At 45.4% G+C, this 24896-nt stretch overlaps 2 protein-coding genes across 2 annotated transcripts in view; both read left to right on the top strand.

Annotated features, from left to right (window-relative positions):
• The window catches only part of Afap1l1 (actin filament associated protein 1 like 1), a 53671-nt gene extending 48935 nt beyond the window's left edge, over nucleotides 1-4736 (top strand). Inside the window, exons 18-19 of the mRNA XM_021151060.2 lie at nucleotides 1237-1365; nucleotides 3660-4736. Of these exons, the coding sequence (XP_021006719.1) occupies nucleotides 1237-1365; nucleotides 3660-3683 (153 nt within the window). The 3' untranslated portion in view covers nucleotides 3684-4736. The remainder of the gene's footprint in view (nucleotides 1-1236; nucleotides 1366-3659) is intronic.
• A 3915-nt stretch (nucleotides 4737-8651) lies between these two features.
• Nucleotides 8652-21623, top strand: Grpel2 (GrpE like 2, mitochondrial). Its single transcript, XM_021150616.2, has 4 exons — nucleotides 8652-8738; nucleotides 13897-14050; nucleotides 14918-14999; nucleotides 17660-21623. The coding sequence occupies exons 1-4, from the start codon at nucleotides 8665-8667 to the stop codon at nucleotides 18022-18024; spliced, it is 675 nt and encodes a 224-aa protein (XP_021006275.1). The 5' UTR covers nucleotides 8652-8664; the 3' UTR covers nucleotides 18025-21623.
• Nucleotides 21624-24896: the final 3273 nt, after the last annotated feature.

Raw genomic sequence — 24896 nt, 5'->3', positions numbered from 1 at the left:
TGGCTTGTCTGATAAGTATGAGCTGCCACTGGGAGCTGTGATCCAAGCCACTCTCTATGGACAGACCACACCCCGTGATCTTCCTCTCTTTGGGATCGGTTTTAGCCTCATTTTGCAGCTGGAGAACCTGATTCGCCGAGGGCTGGGGAAGCATGGAGAACCCATCCCTTCATCCCTACTGCTGCTTCTTAGCAGCGCGCTCCCTGCTCTTCCTGCTACCTTTGATCCTTGTGATGCCCTCTGGAGATAGAAATCCATAAGTCTTTTCTAAATGTTTTCCAGGGTTGCCTCAGTTAGGGTACTACTGCTGTGATGAAACGCCATGACCAGAAAGCAGTTTGGGGAGGAAAGGGTTTATGTGGCTTACTGTTCATCATAGAAGGAAGCCAAGATGAAAATTCAAATAGGTCCTGGAGACAGGAGCTGATGGAGAGGACATGGAGGGGTGCTGCTCACTGGCTTGCTCCCCAATGCTTGCTCAGCCTGCTTTCTTATAGAATCTAGGACCACCAGTCCAGGGGTGGCGCCACCCACAATGGGCTGTGCCTTCTCCCATCAATCACTAATTAAGAAAATGCTCTATAGACTTGCCTGCAGCCTGATCTTATAGAGGCATTTATTTTCTCAGTTGAGACTCCTCCTCTCAGAAGCTTGTGTTCAGTTGACATAAAAGTAGACAGCACAGGAACTTACAGAGCTGAATATTAAGCAGTTATCTGGAACATTTAACAGTGAAGACCATGTAGAGAGTAAGACAGAACGCTGGGTAGAAGTTAGGTGTGTATACATGAAGCCCTGTGTTTAATACATGAAGCTCTGTGTCTCCGCACTAGTAGCACCCCCCAAAGGAAACAGTACAGCTATGGGATTCGAACCCCAGCTCTCAGAGTAAGCAATCGTGTGACCTTACACAGAACCTTGACCGTCCTGATTTTACCTATAAACTGGGGTGATTATTTAAGATTTCCTAATTCACAGGCTCATGGGAAAGCCCACTCATATAATAATGCCTTAATGCCTGCCTGATGCATAGAGAGGCCTCTGTGATTTTGTTAACTGTCTTTACTTGAGTCCCCAGCATCTGTCCCCAACCCCTTCTTGCCCTGTTCAGTGCTGGCATGTTTGCCTAGTGCTTTCTAATTTAAATTTGCTTATCCTTGTAAATATAGGTTGGGTGCAAATAACCACCACTGTATTTCGCCTACTTAATGGTTTTGTCTTGTTTGCCATTAACAGGACACTACAAATAAACCCCAAAGCAATGTCCCAGAGCCATCTCTCCCTGTCAACTGTGTTTCTGAACTGAGAAAGAGGAGTCCGTCCATTGTGACCTCCAACCAAGGGAGGGTGCTACAGAAGGCCAAGGTAAACCAAGAGCTTAGCTAATGGCAAGTCACAGACCTGGATCTTTTTATACAGGACCGATCCCCAAACCCAGACCCCCAACCCCACCTAGGGAGAAAGGCGGGGAACCGCTGGGATAGCCAGACAGGAAAGCCAGGATCCCCACCCTTCACTAACACAGTTCTATCTGGTTTCTGAGCCTAACAGCATTTTGAGGTAGTAAGAAAACAAGAATGGGAGTAGTAGACCTGCCCAAGGCTAAGCAAGGAGCCAACAGATTCTGGACAGAGAGACTTTTTGAAGCTGGTCCTCAACCTCTCCTGTGTAATTCTTGGGGATAGATGTTAAGAACATTTTGGGGCTTTAGAAAGGGATATATGTATTAGGAAACACTCCAACACATTTCTCAGGATATGAATAACTCTATAGTGGGTTGTAAGAATACACACACCATAGAGTAGAAAACTCCTTACATCATGCCAAATCAGGTTTTGCCACCAAATAAGTTTGTGGCAAAACATCTTAAAAAGATGCCTGTTTCATTGTTTCCTGAATTTCAGAAGATACAAGAAAGATGGTGTGGAACTAAGAAACAGATGTTCAACACTGGGCACAGTGTCGCTTCCTGAAATCCTAGCACCTGAATCTTATGCAGGGGGATCATGATTTCTAGACCAGCCTGGACTATGGAGGATAGCAAGCTCAGCCAGTGTGCCCAGTTAGCCTCAGTGGAAGCTAACCTAGACATCTTGGGTAGTTTAATCTAGAAGTACCTAACCTAAGAGATGTGGAGATCAATGGGGTTTCTCTACTTTAAGATGAAAACCTACAGCTGGGCAGTGGTGGTGCTTGCCTTTAATCCCAGCACTTGGGAGGCAGAGGCACGTGGACCTCTGAGTTCAAGGCCAGCCTGGTCTACAGATGAGTTCCAGGAGTTAGGGAACCCAAACAAGTCTGTCTTTCCCTCGTGGACTCGGGAAGATATACCTCATATGCATATATAAGTGAAAACTATGACACCAGGCCAGAGTAAGGACTCTGAAGTGAAATAAGGCAGAGAAAGGGGAGAAAAGGTGACAGGTGACTAGGGTGGTTATCAACCATTGACAGCAGTGCCTACACACAAGTAGCAAGCTCAGTACAGTGGGAGGGGACCAAATGGGATTGCAGAGAAGGGATTATTTGTGCACAATCAGGCAGAAGGCTGAGCACTAAGAGTGAGACCCAAGAAGGACCAACCAGGCCAGAGGGAGCAGCCAGGCCCAGGAGCCAGCAGACTTCTCCTGGGAGGGACAAAGACAGTTACTAACTCAGGAAGAGTACGGTTGCCTCCCAGTAAAATTTCACCTCCAGGCACTGAGGTTTCTATTCTGTGTCACTTTTACTTGTCACAAAATATTCTTTGGGTACTGTTTCCAAGTGCTTAGAAATATGACCAGACATCCTTCGCTGGTAGTTTGTTAAACTATGAAAGCAGATAAGCCAGACTGAGTCTACAGGTTACAGCCAGTTCCTCATTTATCAACCAGACCAGTGGAGGAACTGTGGATTTTAACATACTGGGCAGATCTGAGCAGACTTTTGGGTTTGTCTGTTTTGTTTTCTGGGGTTTTTGTTTGGTTGGTTTTTGGTGTTTGTTTGTTTGTTTGTTTGTTTGTTCAAGACAGGGCTTCTCTATGTATCCCTGGCTGTCCTGGAACTTGCTCTGTAGACCAAGCTAGCCTCAAACTCAAGATCTACCTGCCTCTGCCTCCCAAGTGCTGGGATTAAAGGTATTTGCCACCACTGCCCAGCTTGAGCAGACTTTTGTAAATACCAAGTACATTTTTCAAAGGCCATTCTGGGATTTGGAGAGATGGCTTGGAGGTTAAGAACAATTGTTCTTGCAGAGGACCCAGGTTCAGTTCCCAGCACCTACATGGTTGCTTACAACCATTTGTACCTCCAGTGCCAGGGGATCTGATGCCTCTCGTCTGATCTCCATGGATACCAGGCGTGCATATGGTGCACAGACAGATCTACAAGCAGAACATTCATACACATAAAATAAATACATCAGTAAAAAATAAATGTAAAGACCATCCTGGTTAGGTATGTAATCCCTGCATTTTAGAGGCTGGAACAGGGGGATCACCAAGAGTTCTAGGCCAGCCTGATCTGTGTATTGAAACCTTGTCACCACCACACAAAACCTACCTTAATGCTCAGAAGGGAGAAGAGACTGGTTTAGCCAAGGGAGTGCAGCAAGTGTTCCAACCTACAGTCCCTACTAGAACTCTCAACAAACTGATTTGTCTCCTCTTTCTGTGCTTTAGGAATGGGAAATGAAGAAGACCTAGAGAGGGTGAGAAGCCCATCCTGAGGCAGGATCAGCTTGTCCATTCCATCCTAAAGCAGGATCAGCTTGTCCGTTCTAAGGAGGGAATGCTTTCTTCGCAAAGACATCAGGAAAAGATTGGGGCACCCAAAAGACCAGCTTGACTGTCTGCATGATTTTAAGGATTGTGGAAGGGAGGCGTGGAAGCGTCCTTCTGGCTAGACAAAGGGTGGAGCTGGGAGTGTCCGGAGACAGAAGCATCCACAGTTGTAAAGGTTTTATTAGGTATCTTTGCCTTCTGATGCAATGAACGCACGTAAGCCATTCCATCCTTTCCTTGGCCTCCCAGTCCCAGTCCTTAGAGCAAAGGAAGCCAGTGTTGAAGTGCTGCTAGTGTTATGATAAAAAAGAAAACCACTCCATCACCTGATCACACTTAGGCAGGCTGATTCCTGTTGGTTATTACAGGCAACCCTGGACAGGGTTAATGGACTGGAAAGTCAATGTATCCCTGCCTGCTCAACAGTGAACAAAAGCTATTGAGAATGTAAAAATCCCCGTTTTCTGTTTTAGAGCCAGGCAGCTGCTAGAACCTTCCAGGTTTGAACATCTTTAAATCAGATTGTCTGAGAATTCAGAGGGTAAAGTGGGCTGATCAGCTGGCACATTTTAAGCACAGTGGCAGAAGTATGGAGTGCTAATGCTGACACTGTTGTATGCATTGGAAGGTGGAGTCCTTTGCTGTCAGTCAAGTGCTTACCTACCTAATGTGACACTGAAGCTCCGGGGACTGTGATTGAAGCTCTCTGGTCTGAGGAAGTCTTCATCTTGTACTAGGAGGCACACAAGCCTGTTTCCTTATCTGCTACACAGTGAGACTATTAAGGAAAACTAACAGGATGGTGGCTCATGTCTACCACAAGGGTGCTAAGCCTTTTCCAAACACTTGATATTTCTGTAGGACCTTAGGTCCTAGGCAACCTCTTTTCTAAGCCACTCATGACTGTCTCAACACTGGGCTTTTAAGTCTGTTTTAACATACACATTTCCAATAAAGATGAACTGTCGAACTCTGAGAGGTCAGAGGGTAGCTGGCTCTTGTCAGGGAGGGGGAAGTTGTGTGCCTCAGTATAACCAGTGGATGAGTTTGCTAGTCTTGTTGTTACCCACCTAAGATTTACCATGCTTTAGCCTCACTGACACCTTACCAGCCTTTGAAGTAGCTGGGGACCAGGGCAGGAAGATCACCCCAGCAGTCACCTCACTGGCAGGGCATACACATTAGGGGTCATGGTCCTGGGTGCAGACTGGGCTGTCTGCTGCTAACTGAGTGAGGATCAGCAACATCATCCAACCCCTCTGGTTTTCGTTATAAGAACGGGCTGTGATTGTACTCCCACCCCAAGACTCCTGGAGGGTATTTAATGAGATAATTCGGGGGAAGCATCTTCTATTACTGCTGAAAGTTGGAAATGCTTAGGTCACATGTGGATTTTAATGTCAGCTAGAAGAGAAAGAAAGATGTGACTCAAAAACCTTTGTTCTGTCTGTAAAGGAAAAAAATGATTTAAATAGTAACAGCTATCAAAAGACATGCAGTCCAAAGGGAGGGTTCTCATTCCAAATTCTACATCTAAGTCTTCAGTGAGGAAGAGCCCACATTTGGGTTCTTTTTTTTGTTTTGTTTTGTTTGTTTTTTTCAATACAGGGTTTCTCCGTATATCCCTGGCTGTCCTGGAACTCACTTTGTAGACCAGGCTGGCCTCGAACTCAGAAATCCGCCTGCCTCTGCCTCCCAAGTGCTGGGATTAAAAGCGTGCGCCACCACGCCCGGCTTAAGTATACATTACATTCTTTCTTAGGCAGTTATTTTAGGGTTAAATGCCTTTTCCACAAGTAGATCTTGAGCTCAAAGAAAGAGGGGCCCTGCATCATTAATCATTAACATGAGAACATGCCACCTGCCTGGCATAAGCCTTTATCACCCGAGGCCCATGTTCAGAGCACACCTAGTGCTTGCCTTCTGGAAAATGTTTCTCCTTAATCGTTTTTGGACAGGAGGTTCTGCATTGTACTCGTCTTTTAAATAGTGCAGTCGGAACCTGGCAACATGACTCAGGATGTATGGGGGCTGGCTGCCAAGCCTGAGAACCCAAGCTTGATCCTCAGAGCCCACCCGATGAAAGGCTGGAGAGAACCGACTCTCAGAAGCTGCCCTCTGGCCTGCACACTGGCACTCGTACCCACCTCTACCTCCCCACATACCTCACACACAAAATGAACATTAAAAAATATTTTTTAAATAGTAGCCAGCCCTGGAATTTATTGCCTGGACTTTATGCTAAGATTCTGTGAGGCCAGCTAAAATAACTTATTTCTTGTAGTTCAGTGTGAGTCTAGAACCCTTATTTCTTAAATCCAAATTTGTGGATCTCCATCCAGAAACACACTTACACCTAATAAATACATAAGTAAAAGCCAAATTCAAAGTCAGCCTGGTCTACATAATAAGTTATAGTCCAATCAAGGCTACAAAGACTGTCTCAAACCCCACATATGCACACATATGTAACCACATGTTATATATATATAAATCGGTGCATGTATGTACTTGGTCTAAACTGTGCTGCTAAAAGAACTATACAAACGACCACTAAAGCAAACACCAGCTCCTGTACTTGCATTCTAAAGTGCCTTTGTTTTTCTGACTACAGGCCACAGGTCTGAAGGGAACTTAAGTTTCAGCCTTCCCAAGTCTGAAGTGTTCCATTCCTAGGGCCATTCATCCTCGCTGGGGAACCTTACACAGGCTCAAGCATTGGTCAGGGCCTCGAGTTTCTTATCTGGAAGAGTTCACAGCCCCCATCCTAGCTGCATTTCATATAGGTCACCACTTGAGGAGGATGAGAGTGTGTGCTCGCTATCACGTCTGAGCTGGACCTTAGACGAGATCAAAGATACAGAAGACTGTGTCTGTGTTCATGGAACTCGAACAGGCAGAAGACAAAAGTCTGACCAAGTTGCTATGGTAACAGTAAGCTTTATTTTGGTGAGGATTTAGAGCGCTGAAGGGGCATATCCCATTCCTTTTTAAAAAATTAAACCCAAACACTAGTTCATCTTCTCATTCAGATATCCGTTATTCAAAGTCCCCTAACTTTTTTTTTTTTTTTTCCAGAAACAAAGGTAACATTAATCCCAGCACTTGGGAGGCAGAGAGGTAGAAAGATCTCTAAGTTTGAGGACAGCCAGGACCACACAGGGAAACCCCATCTAAGGAAAAAAAATAAAAAGTAGCTCTAGCTGGTCTAGAATTTAATACATAGATCTGACTGACTTCGAACTGACAGAGATCTAGCGCTGGGATCAAAGTCATGCAACAGCACACCAAGCAAGACCCGAAAATGCATCTACATCTTGGGCCGGCGAAATGGCTCAGCAGGTAAAGGGTGCTTGCCACCAAGCCTGATGCCCTGAAGTCAATCCCCAGAACCCACACAGTTTAAAGACAAAACTTGACTACTGCAAATGGTCCTGTGACTGCATGCCCGCCTAGGTGTAGCCATATACATAGATGTACACACATATTAAAAAATAAATAAATAAAATTGACCCGTATCTTCACTGACATCATCCAACTTCACTCATTTAACAAGTATTTACTGGGCAAAATATCAATGATCAAGACCTAGCACAAAAGTCAAATTCTAAATTGCAAAATAAATAAAAGAAGAAGCAAGAGAAAATACTAAGGAAATAGATGTACGCACAGCGACTTGCATCAGGTTGTAAGGTTTCTCTGAAACTCCACTACGGTGGTAGGGATGAGATGCCCTGCACTGCAGTCCCATCACCGAAGAGAGGGAAGCACGAGTTCAGGGCTGCATAGTAAGACCCTCTCCCAAGAACCAGAATAAAACACTCTATCCTCTCTTGCCTGGACTCTTCCAGCAGCGGGCTCTCCCCTGCCGCTTTTTACACCCTTCGATTTTTCTCTGTACAGCAAAGTGACTTTTTTCCAATACTGAGGAAAAGCCTAGCATGTCCTAGGAGCAAGCCCTCGACCACTGGCTGTGCTGTATCCCCAGCTCTCTTGTATTTTGAGATGACCACACTAAGTTACTCAGGCTGGGCTCAATCTTGTGATCCTCTTGCCTTAAAAGGAAGTGATTGAGATTACAGGCCTGAGTCACTATATACCTGTTGTCAAATTACTGTAATCATAATTAGATAATATAGTTCTGCCCTGAAAGCGCTTAGATTTTTAAGAGGAAACAACATACATCATTAACACACAAGTCGGAAAACCATCGAAAGAAAAAACACGTGGGAGTAACGGGAAGATGCAACCTGGTTGCGCCAATTCTCCAGTCTTCACGTTTCCGTACCCCTTCCCCATATTTGAATTTTTTTTTCTTCCCACTATCCCTCTTCACTGGCTCTTTCTTTACAAAGGACGTTACTCCCTGAACAACTTCCACTTTTCATCCATCAGTATTCGGCTTGTACTCTAAGTCTGTCCTTTGCGGTTTTGTATGTGCGTGGCGCGTAGACGACTGAGGTCGTAGTGAAGTCAGGGGACGTGTTGAGGAAGTCGGATCTCCCCAAGTGGGTCCCAGGATCGAACCCACGATGTTGAGGCTCGGCGGCCAGCGACTTGGCCCGGGGAGCCATCTCCTCGGCCCTAAACTTTCGCAGCGCCGTGCCCTTCTCCTTTACGCATTGGCCACATTTTACATCTACCGCGCGATCGCTTCTCGAGGATGAGGCGAGGACCCACTGCACTCACCGGGAACCCCACACCTACTACGAGCCTCTAGAGACAAGCGTCCTCACGCCTACATCCACCACCGGCCAGCAGAGTAGCGCCATGCCCGGAAGAGCAGAGTAGCGCACAGGAAACCGGAAGTCCTGTGCCTGCTGGGGGGCGTGGTTTTTCGGAGGGCGGGACTCTCGGCTTGGCTCGAGTGCGCAGGCGTAGTGTGGGCGCTCTACTCTGGAACATGGCGGCGCGTTCGTTGTGGGCGGTGCAGCGGCTGCAGCGCCTCCTGGCCTCGGGGGCTGTGTCAGAGAGCAGGTAAGAGGGGCGGCGGGGCCGGGCAGGCGGCGGCGGGAGCGCGGCGATGGGCAGCCCTGGGAAAGAAAGCGACGGTTAGCTGGACTGCGCAGAGGACCGGCCTCCTGCAGGTCCCATGACCCGGCGTCCACGCCGCGGCTCTTGCAAGGGAGGCTGAGGCCCATAGGCGCGCTTTCCCCTACCTTGGAAGATGACTGGATCCCAGGCCATGTCCCAGGAGGGGGAACCCCAGGCATGACTGAATCAGCAGACGAACTCTTTCCTAGCCCCTGCTTGTCATTCTTGCAGGGATGGATGTATCACCTGTTTCTTGCAGCGATGGATGTCTTAGGGATCTTAGCCGGACCCCATGTGGTTTTAGGGCAGGCAGTCTTTCCACCTTCTCAGGGGCGTTCTTTACCCGAGTGTAAAAGGAAGGTACTAGATGGGTTCCCGTATCAGCCATCCATCAGTCTTAGGGATACTTTAAATGACCATTGTCGTCAGTGGGCTGCAGAACTAGGGTTAGTTCTTTTTACTATTTCATGTTTAGTAGTTGAGGAGACTGGAATTTAGGGGAAATTTGCTAACTCCTCCAGACCTAAACCTTAAGGAAGTTACCCAGTCGAGGAACCAGTAGTGATTCACCAACAGGTGTTTTGTGTTAGTTCATTCCTGAGAATGAATAAAAAGACTGACTGTGAGTTAGAGAACTCTGACTTGTAAATTAGCTGTGGGGAAATCCAGGAAATTTGCATGGCCATTTATCACTCCTTTTTTTAAAAAGAAAAATCTTAATGCACCTGACCTAACACCCGACATACCAAAGCTGTGAGATGTTGGATTTGTTGCTTAGGGCAGGGCGGTTTGTTTTCAAACCTTTGGCAGTTTGTTGGGTAAGGTAAGGAAATAAACATTAGTTTCATCTGAAGGAGGAACTGTTCTGAGCAATGACTTTTCTCTTTAAATTGGCCCTGTTTTGACCAGCTCTCTGTTTATCCAGGATAAATGTAGTTTTCTAGGACGGATGGTCTTTGACCATATGTAATTTGCTCCAGACATATCTATAATAACCATATTTTCTGAGCCAAATATTTGGAACCATGTAGAATTGGATATCAAACCATCATAAAATTCTAGACCGGCCTGAAAAGTCTGGGAGATGAAAATTCTCTCACCTGTATCTTCAAGCTAGCTCTGCACTCTGCCTAGAATGTTCTCTTTAAAGCAGACTTCTACCCCACGCCCCCCCACCCCCTTAAACCTTTGCTTAAATTTCTGCCATCTCAGTGACCACCGTCCAGTACATCCCTGTTCCTGTAAGTAATGAACTGCTTGTTTTAAAGAACTCTTGGTAGTTTTTTCACTTGAAATAATTACCAGGATCCAGGAGGGGGTTAAATTCGAAGTCAGGACTGCCACACTCCAGGATCTGCTCTGAACAAGGTCCTAGGCTACATTCCTATGTAAACTGAACTATTTTAGTAATACCAGATGCAAGGCCTCACTTCCCTATGCCCATAGAAGCCAAGGACAGGTACACACACATAGTTTTATTGCAAGGAAAGTTTATTGTGGAGGAAGTCAGGAGCAGAAAGTTTGCCTCTTTCCCTGGCCAGTTGATAGGGGAGCTACAAGGAGAGGTGTTTCTTTCTTTTTCATTTAGGTGGCGAGAATGGGAAAGATCTAGGCTCATTTATGCCCATGTAAATGTTAAATGTCATCATGCCTCTTCACAAGTCACATGTTTCCTTTTGGGGGTGACTATGTTTTGTGCTTGTGCAATCAAATGTCCTTGGCAAGGCAATGGCTTGTGGGAATGTCCTTTCTTAAAAAGCCTGTGTGAAAGTTCCCCAAAGGAATCCTGGAAGCAGTTCCTGAGTATATGTCCCCATTGTTGGGACCTTAGCCATTTCATTAGCTGTGCGATATTATTTCACTTACCCAAGTCTAAGTGTTGAGTATAAGAAGTATGGGATACATAGATTCTAGAGATAGGCAGTTATATTTCAGTACTTAGAGATTTTGAGAAACCGTGAAGTCAGGGTAAAAACATTGCAGCCCCATCAATGCTAGGTAGTCCTTGACAGGCTGTTTTCACTAGCAGCCCCAGTCAGTACTACTAGGCACACACCTGTGATGGAAATTTTTTCTCCTAGACCACTTGACTATCAGAGAAACTGGTCTGTAGATAATTGGCCATTTTGCAGCATCCGATGGGGTATTCACTGCAACTATTGCTTTGGTGGAAAACAATTACAGGCCAAACACAGAATAGTCTAGTAGTCCCCAGAACACCCAATCTTTGTTGTAAAAAAAGAAAGAAAGAAATGGGATAAATGGAGGCAGTTACAGAGTTTACGAGCCACAAGAGGGCAGTGGATCCCTGCAGCAGGACTGCCATCGCCTGCTGCTGGGCCATTTCTTCTTTTCCCATCAGTGTTCACAGTGACAACACCCCTGTAGTCAGAATAATGCAAGCCTTGGAGGCGCTACAAGCCTGGATCAAAAGTTACACGGTCTTTTATGTAGGACCCAGAACTCTTGCTGTGTTTGTCATATTTGGTGACACTGAGGTCTCCCTCTGCCATTGGCTGAAGGTAGTGTACGAGAAACGCCTTGGTCTCAGGATCCCTGCTCTGCTTCCCTACTGCTGCGTAGTCTGCCTTAATACAAGCCCTTAGTCATGCTTGTACCGTCTAAATGCCGCCTCTTTATACAGTAAATCGCCATCTGCACAGGACTGGCTAGGGAAGGGGTTAAGCAGGGCACCCACTGGGGTCCTTTTCCGCCTGTCGCACATGAAGTGTTAACCCCAGGGGGTTACGTCACAGAGCTCTCTGGCAGATGGCTGTTACTCATGTAACTTCCTTTGGGAAATAGTTTGTGCATGTTTAATGCTGATACCGATTCTCAGATTGTTCATGCCTCTCTCCACACAGGAGGCTGCAGAGCGTACCACACTGCTCACTGCACTGCAGCATTTGCCATTTTGAGCTATCCACAGCATCTTTAGGTGGCAAATAATTCCCTTTTATACATCTTCTGCATTAAAAACTTTTGTGCCCAACATAAACCAGCTCACAACACAGGCATCCTTACAACCCCCAGGGACAGGCTATTGTAGAAAGATCCCACAGATGTCTCAAACAGCAAACAGCTAAAAGGGTAGAGCTATACCCCGACCCAGTTACCTAAACAAGGCCTTGTTTACATTAAAATATTTAATTGTATAGTAGATAACCTCACTGCGCAGAATGACACTGGTCACCAAAGGACAGAGTAGTAAAACCTAAGGTGCTATATGGGAAGACGTCATGGCAGGAGAATGATCTGGCCTGTGCTAATGTGGGGGTGAGGATATGTTTGTGTTTTTCCTGAAGGTGCAGATCAGCCACTTTGGGTGCCTTCGAGGCCTGTAAAGGTCCATGGATCCAATGAAGAGCCTGTCTCCAGACATGAGGAGGCCAAGACAGATGCCCACAAGGCTTCTGTAGCACCTGAGTGCAAGAAGGCAGCCCAAAGGGACAGGGTGGGAGCACTAGCATGGAGTAGCCAAAAGGCGAACAGCAAAAGATGGCAGCTTTGGGCTGGTGAGATGGCTTAGTGGGTAAGAGCACCCGACTGCTCTTCTGAAGGTCCGGAGTTCAAATCCCAGCAACCACATGGTGGCTCACAACCATCCATAACGAGATCTGACTCCCTCTTCTGGAGTGTCTGAAGACAGCTACAATGTACTTACATATAATAAATAAATAAATCTTTAAAAAAAAAAAAGATGGCAGCTTTACTGCTGTCTGTCTGGTGCTGAGTACCGCAGCAAACTGCCACTGGACCAGGAGTGAAAATTCATCCTGAACATTGAGAAATACAAAATGGAGATGTAGGGAAAAGAGAAAACCCTGAGAGAGATTAAAGTCCATAGTGACTGTGGCGACATCAGCTGACCATGTCAAAGACCCCGGAGCCTCAGGCCCATGGAGGAATGGCAAAGCCGCCTTCCTTTTGTGAGGTTCAGGGTCATGGCAAAGCCTTCCTCTGGGGACTGAGTGAGTTTTGACAGTGTGTGCAGAAGATGTCCACCGTGGCTTCTCCCCTCTGGATATTTATGACTTAATGACTGCTCCTACAGGGGAGATTAACTAGACCTATCCCCTTGATCTCCCTGTCTCAGCCTAAATTCCTGTGTAACCTAATATTTTCTACTTGTCAGTTAATTCACTGTATCCCTATTCTTTTTAATTAAAAAAAAAAAAAAAACTTGTTAGTATTTTTATCTGTATCACAAAAACATGAATGACTCTGAAACACATTCTAAGTGAGAAGCTGCGTCTATCTAAGTGACCATCTGTTATGGTTTTGTTGACACTAAGCGTCCATAAAAGACATGTCTGTAGAACACAATACTGTCAGGCTTACCTGGGGCAAACGATTTAAGAGGAGATGGTAAGTGATATACTAAGGACAGACCTTGTTTTTACGGTGACAAAGATATTCTGACATCATGATTTTAGACATAGTAAAAATGTTTCAGTTGTACAGTTTAAATGGTAAATTCCATGGCATGACGACCACTACATACTGATAAACTTTAAGTGTATGAGAGTTTTGCCTACATTATGTCTGTACACCACCTGCATGTCTGCTGCCCACAGAAGCCAAAAGGCATTGAGATCCTCGAGAACTGGAGTTACAGGTGGTTGTGCGCTGCCATATGGAATGCGTGGAATTGAATCCAGGTCTTCTGGGAGAACAGCCAGTGCTCTTAACTGCTGGGCTGTTTTTCTCACCTTAAAGCTACTGCTTTTGCCGGGCGTGGTGGCGCACGCCTTTAATCCCAGCACTCGGGAGGCAGAGGCAGGCGGATTTCTGAGTTCGAGGCTAGCCTGGTCTACAGAGTGAGTTCCAAGACAGCCAGAGCTATACAGAGAAACCCTATCTCGAAAAACCAAAAAAAAAAAAAAAAGCTACTGCTTTTAAGACCACTTTAAAATCTAGTCGTGTTTCAGGTACTGGGTAATTAAAAACCTGAGGCAGATGAAGCAGAAAAATGCCTAGGAAGGACTTCGTTTGTGGATAAGACTGATTGGAAACTGTGGAGAGTGTCAGTGTGGGTGCTTTGGGCACTAACCGTTGTGGTTTTGCATTTGTGTGCCGCTGCCCGGCCCCACCCTCTTAGGGGATGGCTACACCCATTCAGCACTGCCACCCAAAGAACTGCTGGGGAAGACTGCAGTTCTGAGGACCCTCCTGATGGACTGGGACCCTCCCTTGCTGAGCAGGCCTTAAGGCTCAAAGCTGTTAAACTGGAAAAGGAAGTCCAGGATTTAACAGTGAGTAGTAGACTTTATATCATTTGTTTGTTTATGTCTCTTCTCTGGGTTTAAATGTTCAAGCGAAGTGTTGTGTGTGTGTCTTTTTTCAAAATAAATTTTCCTCTAAAATGGCTCTTTAACCTCTTCCTCCACTGGGCCCATTAGGCCAAAAAAAGAAAAAAGGTCTGTGGTTTTTAAAGTGCCTCATGGCTAAGGATGTGCCTCCTTTTGGCTCCCTCTTGTATCCAGCATTTAGATAGCTGATGGCTTGCCAAGGTAAAGGTGATGCGTGTGGTGCCAGTCAGGTGATAGAGAGTAAATATTTGTTGGGTGTGTTGGCTCTTTGTACTCTCCTAGTCAGATGGCGTCTGACTTCCTGGACACGGTCAAGACTGAGCACTTTGAGAAGAAACCAATAAAGCAGAAGGATTACAAAGCAGAACAGCGCCCCTCAGGACCAAAGGGTGCTGGGAACCGTGTCTTAGGAGAGCAGTTAAAGAAACCAGGGATTACAAGCGAGAAGAGAACTAAACCGGCTGAGAACTGCCTGGAAATGGGTGATGGGTTTTCAAACTTACTAAGGCATATTAGAGTTCAGATTAATGAAGGAAAGCTTGGCAGTGTTGCCTAAATTGGAAACTTTTCTCTGAATAATGAACTTGAAAGTGATGGGCTGAAGCTAGTCAGAATTACTTACAAGCCACTGAAGAGTAAGTAGATTGCCTCTTTGGTAGCTTGGAGAGCAGACAGCTTCACACTATTGGTTTTTATTGGAGCCTTTGTACATGCTGAGAGCCATGTCACTGTTAGAAGCATGAAATTTATAAAGTAAAAGCATTCTTTCCGGGTGGTTTCTCATCCTTTGATTTTGCTTTTGATGTTTAGCTGAGATACCAGAGAGCTGTCGCTGATTGTGAAAACATAAGGAGAAGAACCCAGAGATGTGTGGAAGACGCGAAGATATTTGGTAAGGGATGATTCACAAATGAGTAAGTTTGGTTGAAGGGGACCTTTGTAAACTGAGAGTAAGTGGAAATATGCCTGAGTCTTTAACTGATCTCGTTCCTCCTCCCACAGACTTCCTCCCCACAGACTTTCTCTGCTGTTCATGGGAATAATGTCATGTTAACCATCGCTATGATAATGCTGGCCTTTGCTTTTCTAAGCATGTACAATTAGTAAATGTCTAACATTTTAGTCTGTACACAACCATTTCTGTCAAAAATAAACTAGTGAATCTTTAAGACATTCAAAGGAGAATTCAAAGAACAGTGCATAACCAGGGACGCTAAAGTTTGCTTGCTGTAAGCAGCATTGGTCTGTAACCACAGGGAAAGTCTGCACTGCTATGAACAAGAATTCTTAGTTGCTGTCAGTACTCTGCAAGTTGGTGATTTATAGAACAGCCTGAAGGAAGCTAAAATGAGAGACAGACAGACAGACAGACAGACAGACACACACACACACACACCTACCCCTACCTATAGCAAGGCTCAGCAAACCATAGCCAGGTAATATTTACAGTTTTAAATGTCATGATTTTTTTTTTAATCCATATAAGCTTGTTTTCTCTTTACCTACAGAACATAAAGTCCTTGCCTTTTTGCCTCTTGTCCCACAAAGCCTAAAATGCTTCCCGTGTGGCATTTTACAGAAGACAGTTGTTGGCTGCTGAGTTAAGGAAATGTCTGTTGCAAATAGCACAGTTTTAGCAATGGGAGAATTTCTGATGTTCCACCTGCTTGATGAGCAAGACGGATGGACACCAGAAGTCAAGCTTTGAGTTAGAGCTAGTTATTATCAGTTTACTCAAGAAACAAATGGTAAGATATCTGGGAACAAACTCATGTTAGCAACTGCTAACCAGTTTATTATCCTAAAATGTATCTAGCCAAAGAGTCCATAACAGTCATTAGCAGAGGGAATTTCTTCTGGTGACCAGAGATACTTAGGAAGCCAAAGGGTTTTTGGATGCTCATGAAGAGAAAAGAAATGTACAGTGGGTTTTTGGTTTTTTGTTTTTGTCTTTTGAGACAGGGTCTCCTATGTAGCCCTGCTTATTCTGGAACCCTCTATGTAGACCAGTTTGAGGCTGGCCTTGGAACTTAACAGAGAGTCCTGTCTGTCTCTGCCTCCCAAAGATGGTGAACTACTGTGCCTGGCAGAAAGTAGAGCATTTTTAACAGATAAATCATGACAACTGTCTCACCTCCTTGCATGCATAGTTTAATTTTGTAGTCTCTCTTCTTGGTCACAAGATTCTTTTTTCCAAGAGATTACTACCTATTAAAATAATGTAATAAATTGGAACTGAGGAGATGGTTCAGTGGGTAATTTCTTTGCAAGCCTGAAGGGCTCAGTTGGGATACCCAGAACTCATATGAAAAAGAAGGTCAGACGTGTCACTAACCCCAGTGCTGTGGGAGGAGACAGGCTCACAGAGCACTCGGTTTGGCTGAAATGTCCAGCTCTTTGCCCAATAGAAGACTGTGAAAACCCGAGAGCAAATCATCCAGTGTTGACCTGTGGTGACTTTACCGGTGTGCACACACAGGAAAGCATATATACACAGCACACACAAAATAATCCTAATGCAATGCTGAGAATGCAGTCAGACACTGGGCCTTGGTGTAGCAAGGAGAACTTGGGCTCTGTTTAGCCAGATTTCCACTGCTTCACTGACTTAGAAGCAAGGTCTCCCCTGGCAGCACACAGGTCAGCACAGAAGCTTGCTGCTCTCACACTTGTGCCAGAGGGCTGGAGATGCAGCTCAGTGGCCGAGCACTCACACATGCTCAGAGCGGCGGGCTTGAGCATGATAGGCAGCTCTGAAAACCCACAGTCCGCTCTCGGTCGGGGCTTGTTTTTCTGAAGCACCTCTGCTCATCCTCTCTCTCCTGCCCCCTCCTACTCTACACTGGATGATGCCACACTGCTTCACGTGGCACTCGGGTCCATTCCTTCCTTATGGGCCCGGGTGCATGCCTGTAAGTCAGCAGGCACAGGCTAATACCACTGCTGTTGGACTAGCTCCAGTCAGGTTCCCACTGTTCCTTGCTCCTCTAGCCTGCCATGTTCTGGTCAGCTTTCTCAGATCCCTCAGTCAGTGTTTTTCTATTGCTTACATGTGGTTAGTCTAGGTCACTGTCCATAGGAAGGAAACTCGCCTCAGCTACAGGTGTGCCATACCTTCCTATCTAGCCAGCCTCAAGAACAAGTGGCTCTTGGCAGCTTTAGCATAATGTTTTTTCTGTTTGGTATTCCCAACCCATGGCCTCCCAATGAAATCTTCCTATCTTACCTCTTGAGAATGGCCCCTGCACAACTCAGATAAACCTGTTTTTAGTCTGTTTACGTAGACTTACTTAGTCAAGTTGTAATTTCCCAGTTTCCCAGTAGGATTCCCGGAGATAGCTGGCTGTCTCCAAAAGGACACACTTTGCAAAAACGGCACTGACTTGTCGGTGGAGCTGGGATGCTTAAGCTGAGTCCCCGAGTCCTGTATGACGACCTTCCCCCTCTCAGAAATGCTAGGAATAAAGTGTACCAGCCACTACCCTGGGCCTTCTCCAGATTCTGCCCCTGAGGTCAGCATTGTTCTCAGCCGTGTGTTTGGTTTCTGTGTAGGGATCCAGAGCTTCTGCAAGGACCTGGTGGAGGTGGCAGACATTTTGGAGAAGACTGCCAAGTGCTGTGCAGAAGGAGCTGAACCTGAGGACCACAAGCTCACTCTGGAAAAAGTCTTCCAAGGGCTGTCCCTGCTAGAAGCCAAACTGAAAAGCGTGTTTACCAAGCATGGCCTAGAGAAAATGACACCCATCGGTGACAAATACGACCCTCATGAGCATGAACTCATCTGTCACATGCCAGCAGGTGTTGGGGTGCAGCCTGGCACCGTGGCATTAGTTCGGCAGGATGGTTACAAACTTCATGGCCGCACCATTAGACTTGCGCAAGTGGAAGTGGCAGTAGAGTCTCAGAGAAGACTCTGAACAGGTCACTGGAACCAAACCTCCTCCCAGAGCCAGGCACCTATGTCTCCTTTATTTATTAAGCTGGTTTGTATTATACACGAGGTCCTTCGTGTGCTCCGTTTCGGATTTAGTCACATTGGCTGTATCTCTACAGTGTCTTATTGGGTTTATGTGACCTGTTTGGTCTCATCGGGAGTCCTGCCACTAGGCATTTGAACAATATGACAAGTGTCATGTGGCCTTTATCAAAATGTTTACAAAAATCATTTAAATTGGTACTCTGATGATTGAATCCAAAATCTTCTTACCTGTGTTTTCATCTAACTGCTGGAATTAGTGCAGCACCTTGTATCTTGTATTTTGGGGAGAGGGAAAAGGTAGGGATTGGTTTGACGTTTAGGTACGTAGATGACGATGCCTTACCCTTGCATATGTTTAAGTCATGTGGGCTGGCGTGTAGAGAGATTTCCTAAGACTCCTTTTTTTATTTCACTTTTTCCAGTCATATCTCATGCTTGTAGTCCTTGCTAGGGTCACACTCACACCCCTTTTTGGTCCCTTTTGGAAGGGCTAAAGGGTCAGGCCAGCCAGTCTTCCTTTCTTGTTGGTAAGGTGAATATATTTATTACTAAACTGGTCTCAAGTTTAAGAACAGGCAAGCCCTGGTTGCCTTGACAATACAACTCAATCCCAGAGAGACTAAAAGCCTCCATACATCTCAAGTTGGAGAAATAGACTTTGGGGACTTGGTATGATGGCTGTCAATTCAAAAATAAAAACAAAATATTAAGGTGGATAATATTTTTTACAGTTTATAATTTACACAAAAGTAATTGCCTCCCTTGCATGGACTCAGAATGAACCAGGCTATCCTCCTTTCTGGGTTGGAGAGGAAAAGAGACTTCATATAGCAGCAGCAACAAAAATAAATACAATCAAAGTCCTCAGGCACATTGTAAAGCAGTTGCTGTTACCTTCACCATTCCAGTTTTTAAATCCCGAGTCAAAAGCATCAAGAAAAAGAAATTTTTTGTATATTTACTATTGACAAAAAGACCAAAGTTGTCTCAGTTCTGCATATGTTTTGTTAAGAAAAGGTGTGGTATAGCTCCATCCCTGTCCACCTAAAATCATTTGCAGTGCACAGAGGAAGGGCCATATTCCTTGTGTTCTTCCTTGGTGAGCTGTATGTACCTCCCGGAAGATGGACAGTAAGCCTAAGGTGCACCTGTCCATCCACACGTGTACTGGGGGAGCAAGGATGTTGATTTTCATGGTACTGGAAGCCAGGGCAGTGATCTGCATCTTGTAGTAACCAGTGCTGAGTTCATGGGGTTACCACCAGACAGACAGCACTGGGTTGGCACTGAAGTCTTTGCTGACATCGACATCCCACTTAGAGATGGAATGGAAGGGAAGCTCATTGTATTCCACACCCAGAAAGAAAGGTGGAAAATCCCTGGGGGGCAGAGATGGAAGGGAAGGGAAGCTCATCGTATTCCACACCCAGAAAGAAAGGTGGAAAATCCCTGGGGGGCAGAGATGGAAGGGAAGGGAAGCTCATCGTATTCCACACCCAGAAAGAAAGGTGGAAAATCCCTGGGGGGCAGAGATGGAAGGGAAGGGAAGCTCATCGTATTCCACACCCAGAAAGAAAGGTGGAAGAACCCCGGGGGGCAGTAGAGTTGGTTCTCGCCAGTAACAGTGACCTGGCCATCGGGCAGCTCCTAACTCTTCTCCCGGGAGAAGGATGCAGCAGCAGGCATGACTTATGGGAAGTCCCGGGCAACATGGCACAGGTTCCCGTCGATGTTAACAGTTGGCCGTGGTGAGGCTGTAGCTTGCTCAGGAGCTTCATGAGTAGTCTAGAAGGTCTTGTCCATCAGGATCACATAAGGAAGGATATAGTCCCTGTGGATGAGCAATGTGGATGACCCTATCTCCAGAGTCCACTGGGATGCAAGTGGTACTATCAAGACAGCACAGCCTTGGTGGCTATGTGCATGGCTGGGTGTTGATGGTCTTGAGCATGGTCTGGGTCATCTGTTCATGACTGGCCTAGGGTTCAGGGAGCCTCGGAGAGCAGCACCAAGCGTTCCGACAGGACTACACATGTCACATAGTAAAGTATGGTGGTGTGTCTGTCATCCAAGTTGGTGACAGTTAAATCCTCCATGGATACCTCAGGGTCAGGATGCTTCTCTTGCTCTAGGCCTTGTTACCCACCCATGTAGGAAACCTGGCTAATGCCACCATCACACCCCAGTGCATTGAGCTACCCCACCATGAAGCAGGAGACAGACTTGGAAGCATGCTCACCTATGAAGCCAGCTCTGTTAGTGCCAGTGAAACAATATCTGCCTCCATGGCAATTGGTGACAGGTGGACCTGGCAGCGGAGGATCTGAGAGAAGCCTGTGCTTGCCAGGTAAATGTGGATACCACGGAGCATCTTCCCTTCTACGTAAGGAGCTATTTTTACAGCTCCTTGGGTATGAAGCAATTTTAGGCAGCGCCAACAACAAACAACCCAAATAACATTTGTATAGCTAATTACCTACAGTGGCTGGTTCCACCAACCCTGATTCTTGGCCTTCGTCAGATTGGCCCTGGGATCCTATATTAGATGATATGGGGAGAAAACAAAAATTCTGGACTCTTAGAATTTCTCATTAAATAAGGCTGATGTGTGCCCTTTTTTCCCCGTCATAGGGGCTGACAAGTTACTACCTCTCACAACAACAAAACTTGTGTTTTTAGAGCATTGGGGATTGGATGCAAGGTCTCATGAATGCCAGGTAAGCTCTCTACAACTCCCAGGCCTGGCAAGCTTTGTCTCCTTGTTTCTGTATCCGCCTTAGGCCTTGTTTGTATGTGCATCCACTTATGTATTATCCTTGTAAATTTTATGAACCTGTATAGTTTTTAAGTCTCAATAACTGATGATGTGTAAAAGATTTGCCCGGTAAATACCTTACTGCGCGAATAATACACAAGGTAAGCTTTATAAAGGTTTTAGCATAAGAGGTCTTCTATAGGAGAAAATGGGAATGAGAAATTGATGTAAATAAACTTGCTTAGGAAAACTACTAGGTAGAATTTAGCAAAAGCAGCAGTCTGAATCTCTTAGCATAATTCTGCCAGGCAGGCAGGACGGCCTAGGTTAAAGGAGCTTTCCCTTTATTAATCTCTAAGAGATGGAGTGACTTCTCCCTGGGAAGGGCCTATGGATTCTATAACATCACCCATTCTGCTGCTTCTGGAGCTTAAAAATGTCTGTTCTAGGACCAGACTCGGAGACAGCCCTTCTACAGACTTTGACTGGACTACAAATTAAACTGGCACCAACTGGATCACTAGAAGAACCAAAGTCTGTTGTCCATATAAATATAAGAATCCCACAAAATCTGAGACTGTCAGAAAATTGGTGCTTAGATCCCACCCTCATCTACAGAACAGGGCTTAGGTCTCCTAGAAACTAGAAGAGCAGAGAAAGCTATAATGAATAAAGGTGGTCTTGTAGACATTGTCTGGGGAGCCCTTTGGTACATAAAACTGCCAATTGTAAATATACAGGTATACAGATTTTCAACTTGTGTATTAAAAAAAGGAAAAACACCTCTCGAGTTCTCTCATGATTGCAGTTTCCCAAAATACTATCAGCTCAATACATACCACAGACTATTCTGAGGTGGCATAGTCTACTCTCTGACCTCCAGTCATTTTCAGGAGGGACCCTCATGAGTAAGTGTGTTTAAATGAAGCCATCTTGCTTTGGTCTCCACCATCTCCACCAGATCTAACCACTTGGGCAAAGGTAGGGCTTGGGATGGTGTGATGTGTACTGGGCGCTGTAAATAACCACATTTAGAAAACAGTTATGACTATCTCATGTGCATGTTTTATCTCTGTGTGTGTCCTGTGAGCACACAGATCCCCTGGAATAGGAGTTAGAGATGGTTGTAAACCACCATGTGGGTACACTTTAAAAGTACTGCTTACTGGGGCTGGGACGTGACTCTGGTGAAAAACACTGGCTGCTCTCCCAGAGAACCAGGGTTTGTTCCCAGCACCTTCTGAAGTCAGAAGATTCTCTTGGCAAGGCATTATTTTACTCTTCCACTAGGCACATATTATAAATTTAATAAGCAGTGGAATTCCACAGTTGGAGTTTGCCCCCTCGTGCCCTCATTTCTACAAGGTTGACAGATGGAAACAATGAGAAACGGGCCGTGTCTATTTTGGAGTTACTAGCTGTCCTTGACAGGAAACTAGGACAAACTGCAATTTTAGGAGTTCTCTTGTCTAAAAAGTGTTCTGATCTTCTTTCCATGTAGTTTTGCAAGTAGATTCGTAGTATGTTTTTTTATTGTTCGGTAGTTTTTGCAGACTTAAATCGTGAATTCGGGATGAGATGAAGTTGTAAAAGCAAAACAGAAGGAACGGTGGAGCCAGAACAGTGTAGTAGAACTCACGCTTTGAATAGACTTTGAGCCCATTTCGGGTCCCCGTGATTTCTGGTGCTAATCATTCCCTGTTTATAAGACGGTTATAATTTGTGATGCTGAGAGGAGCACATGAAACTCCAGTAAGCTCTCCTATTGTACTGCTTAGATTATCACATTGTTTTTCTTGCATTTTTATGGTTGTCTAAAGACAGGTTGAGTGAGAACACTAATAATAATGAGTGAGAGTAAGCTGGGCATGGTGGCGCATGTCTTCAATCCCAGCACTCGGGAGGCAGAGGCAGGTGGATTTCTGAGTTTGAGGCCAGCCTGGTCTACAAAGTGAGTTCCAGGACAGCCAGGACTATACAGAGAAACCTGTCTCGTAAAAACAAAACAAAAAAATATGAGTGAGAGTAGTAGTAATTTATAATAATAAGTTGTTAGCTAACCTTCTGTGACCCGTGTAGCTTGAGCCCTGGAACCCTGGCTAGGGAGGGAGTAAAGAAAGGACAGGCGTACACATAGTCACACAGTGAGGCTGGGATCAGATGGGGTTCAATAACGCTATCACTACCACTGGAACCTGTGGATATGTATTGGATACAGCACGAAGGGGATGTCAACTAGTCTCAAAGGAGATGTCTGGAGGCCTGCAGTCTAAGACTATAAGCATCCAGGAGGAGGAAGTAATGGTTGCTAGTCTTTGCAAACACTCAGTCTTCCATAGACACTCAGACTCCAGAGAAAAGTCTTGCCAGTTTTCCATGGGCCAATGAATTGGCCTTGTGGTCCTCAGCAGGCTGTATCCATATAAAAATACACATTCACTCAGAACTTCACTCGCGCAGACTTCCCCATCGCCACACTGACCCCAATCTCTTAGGGTTGGTATTGCTGTGATGAAACACCAAGAACAAAAGTAAGTTGGGGAGGAAAGGATTTACCCTGCTTACACTTGCATGTCACTCATCATTGAAAGAAGTCAGAGCGGGAACCTGGAGGTAGGAGCTGTTACAGAGGCCGTGGAGGACTGCTGCTTACTGATTTACTGACTTGCCCAGTCTGCTTTCTTACAGAACCCAGGACCACCAGCCCAGGGGTATCTCTATGTGGGAATGGATTGGAGCCTTCCCCATCAATCACCAATTATTTATTTATTTATATATATATATATATATATATAATTCCCCATCAATCACCAATTATATATATATATAATCCTATATGCATGGCTGCATTCTATTCTGGTCATTAATATGAGAAGTAAACCAAACTTTCTTCAGGAAGTTCCTGAAACTGACCAGATTCACTGTGGTATCACAGCTGCCTGTAACTCCCATTTGGGAGATCCATTGTCTTTCCCTGGGCTTCCAAGGGCACTGCACACACATACACATTAACAGATCTTTAAAATGATGACACCAGTGGTTTTTGACACTTTTGAGAGTTGTTTCTGAGCTCATTTTTTGAGTCTTCTCATTGTAATTGACCCACGTGATAATAGTGAAAATGGTACTTTGGGCTTCTGGACCAACCCTTAAAAAAAAAAAAAAAAGCTGAGGGGCTGGAGAGATGGCTCAGCAATTAAGGGCACTGACTGTTCTTCCAGAGGTCCAGAGTTCAATTCCCAGCAACCACATGGTGGCTCACAACCATCTGTATTGGGATCCACTGCACTCTTCTGGTGTGTCTGAAGACAATGACAGTGTACTCACGCACATAAAATAAATCTTAAAAAAAGTAGCTAAGCCAATACCTTCTTGTCCATCAGTGGCTCCATCATGCAAGTGGGGCTACTCTACATTTGTGGACAAATTAAAAGGTTACTTCTTTGGTTTTGGCGTGGTTTGTTACGTAGCAGCAGTTCGCTGATACGGTTTCCTCTATGCATTTTTAGTCTCCACTAATTATTTTGCACCCAAGTACCAACTAATTGTGTGGTTTTGTTTCCTTGCTTTCCTCTTACCAGCTATTTGAGCCTGATGGTCTCATGCATGAGCAATAAGCTGGTAGAGTTATAAGAACTAATGGGTACAGCCAAACACGGGGTGAAACCAGGGGAACCCCCAAAAAAGAGAGGAAGGAAAACACCTATGAGCCAGAGGGGTCAAGAACATGGCACACAGAATCAACTAAGCAGGGCTCATAGGGACTCAAAGAGACTGAAGTGACAGTCATGAACTGTATGGCCCTGAGCTAGGTCTTCTGCATATACATTATGGTTTTGTAGCTTGAGTTCTTGTGGGACCCCTAACAGCAAGAATGGGGGGGGGTCTCTTGCTCTTTTTGCCTGCACTTGGGACCCTTCTATGGGGTTGCCTCGTCCAGCCTTGATAGTGAAGGTTTGCGCCTGTCTTAGTCAGGGTTTCTATTCCTGCACAAACATCATGACCAAGAAGCAAGTTGGGGAGGAAAGGGTTTATTCGGCTTACACTTCCATGCT

This window comes from Mus caroli, chromosome 18 (assembly GCF_900094665.2).
Source record: "Mus caroli chromosome 18, CAROLI_EIJ_v1.1, whole genome shotgun sequence".
Lineage (NCBI taxonomy): Eukaryota > Metazoa > Chordata > Mammalia > Rodentia > Muridae > Mus > Mus caroli.
This window is presented reverse-complemented; position numbering and strand designations above follow the sequence as displayed.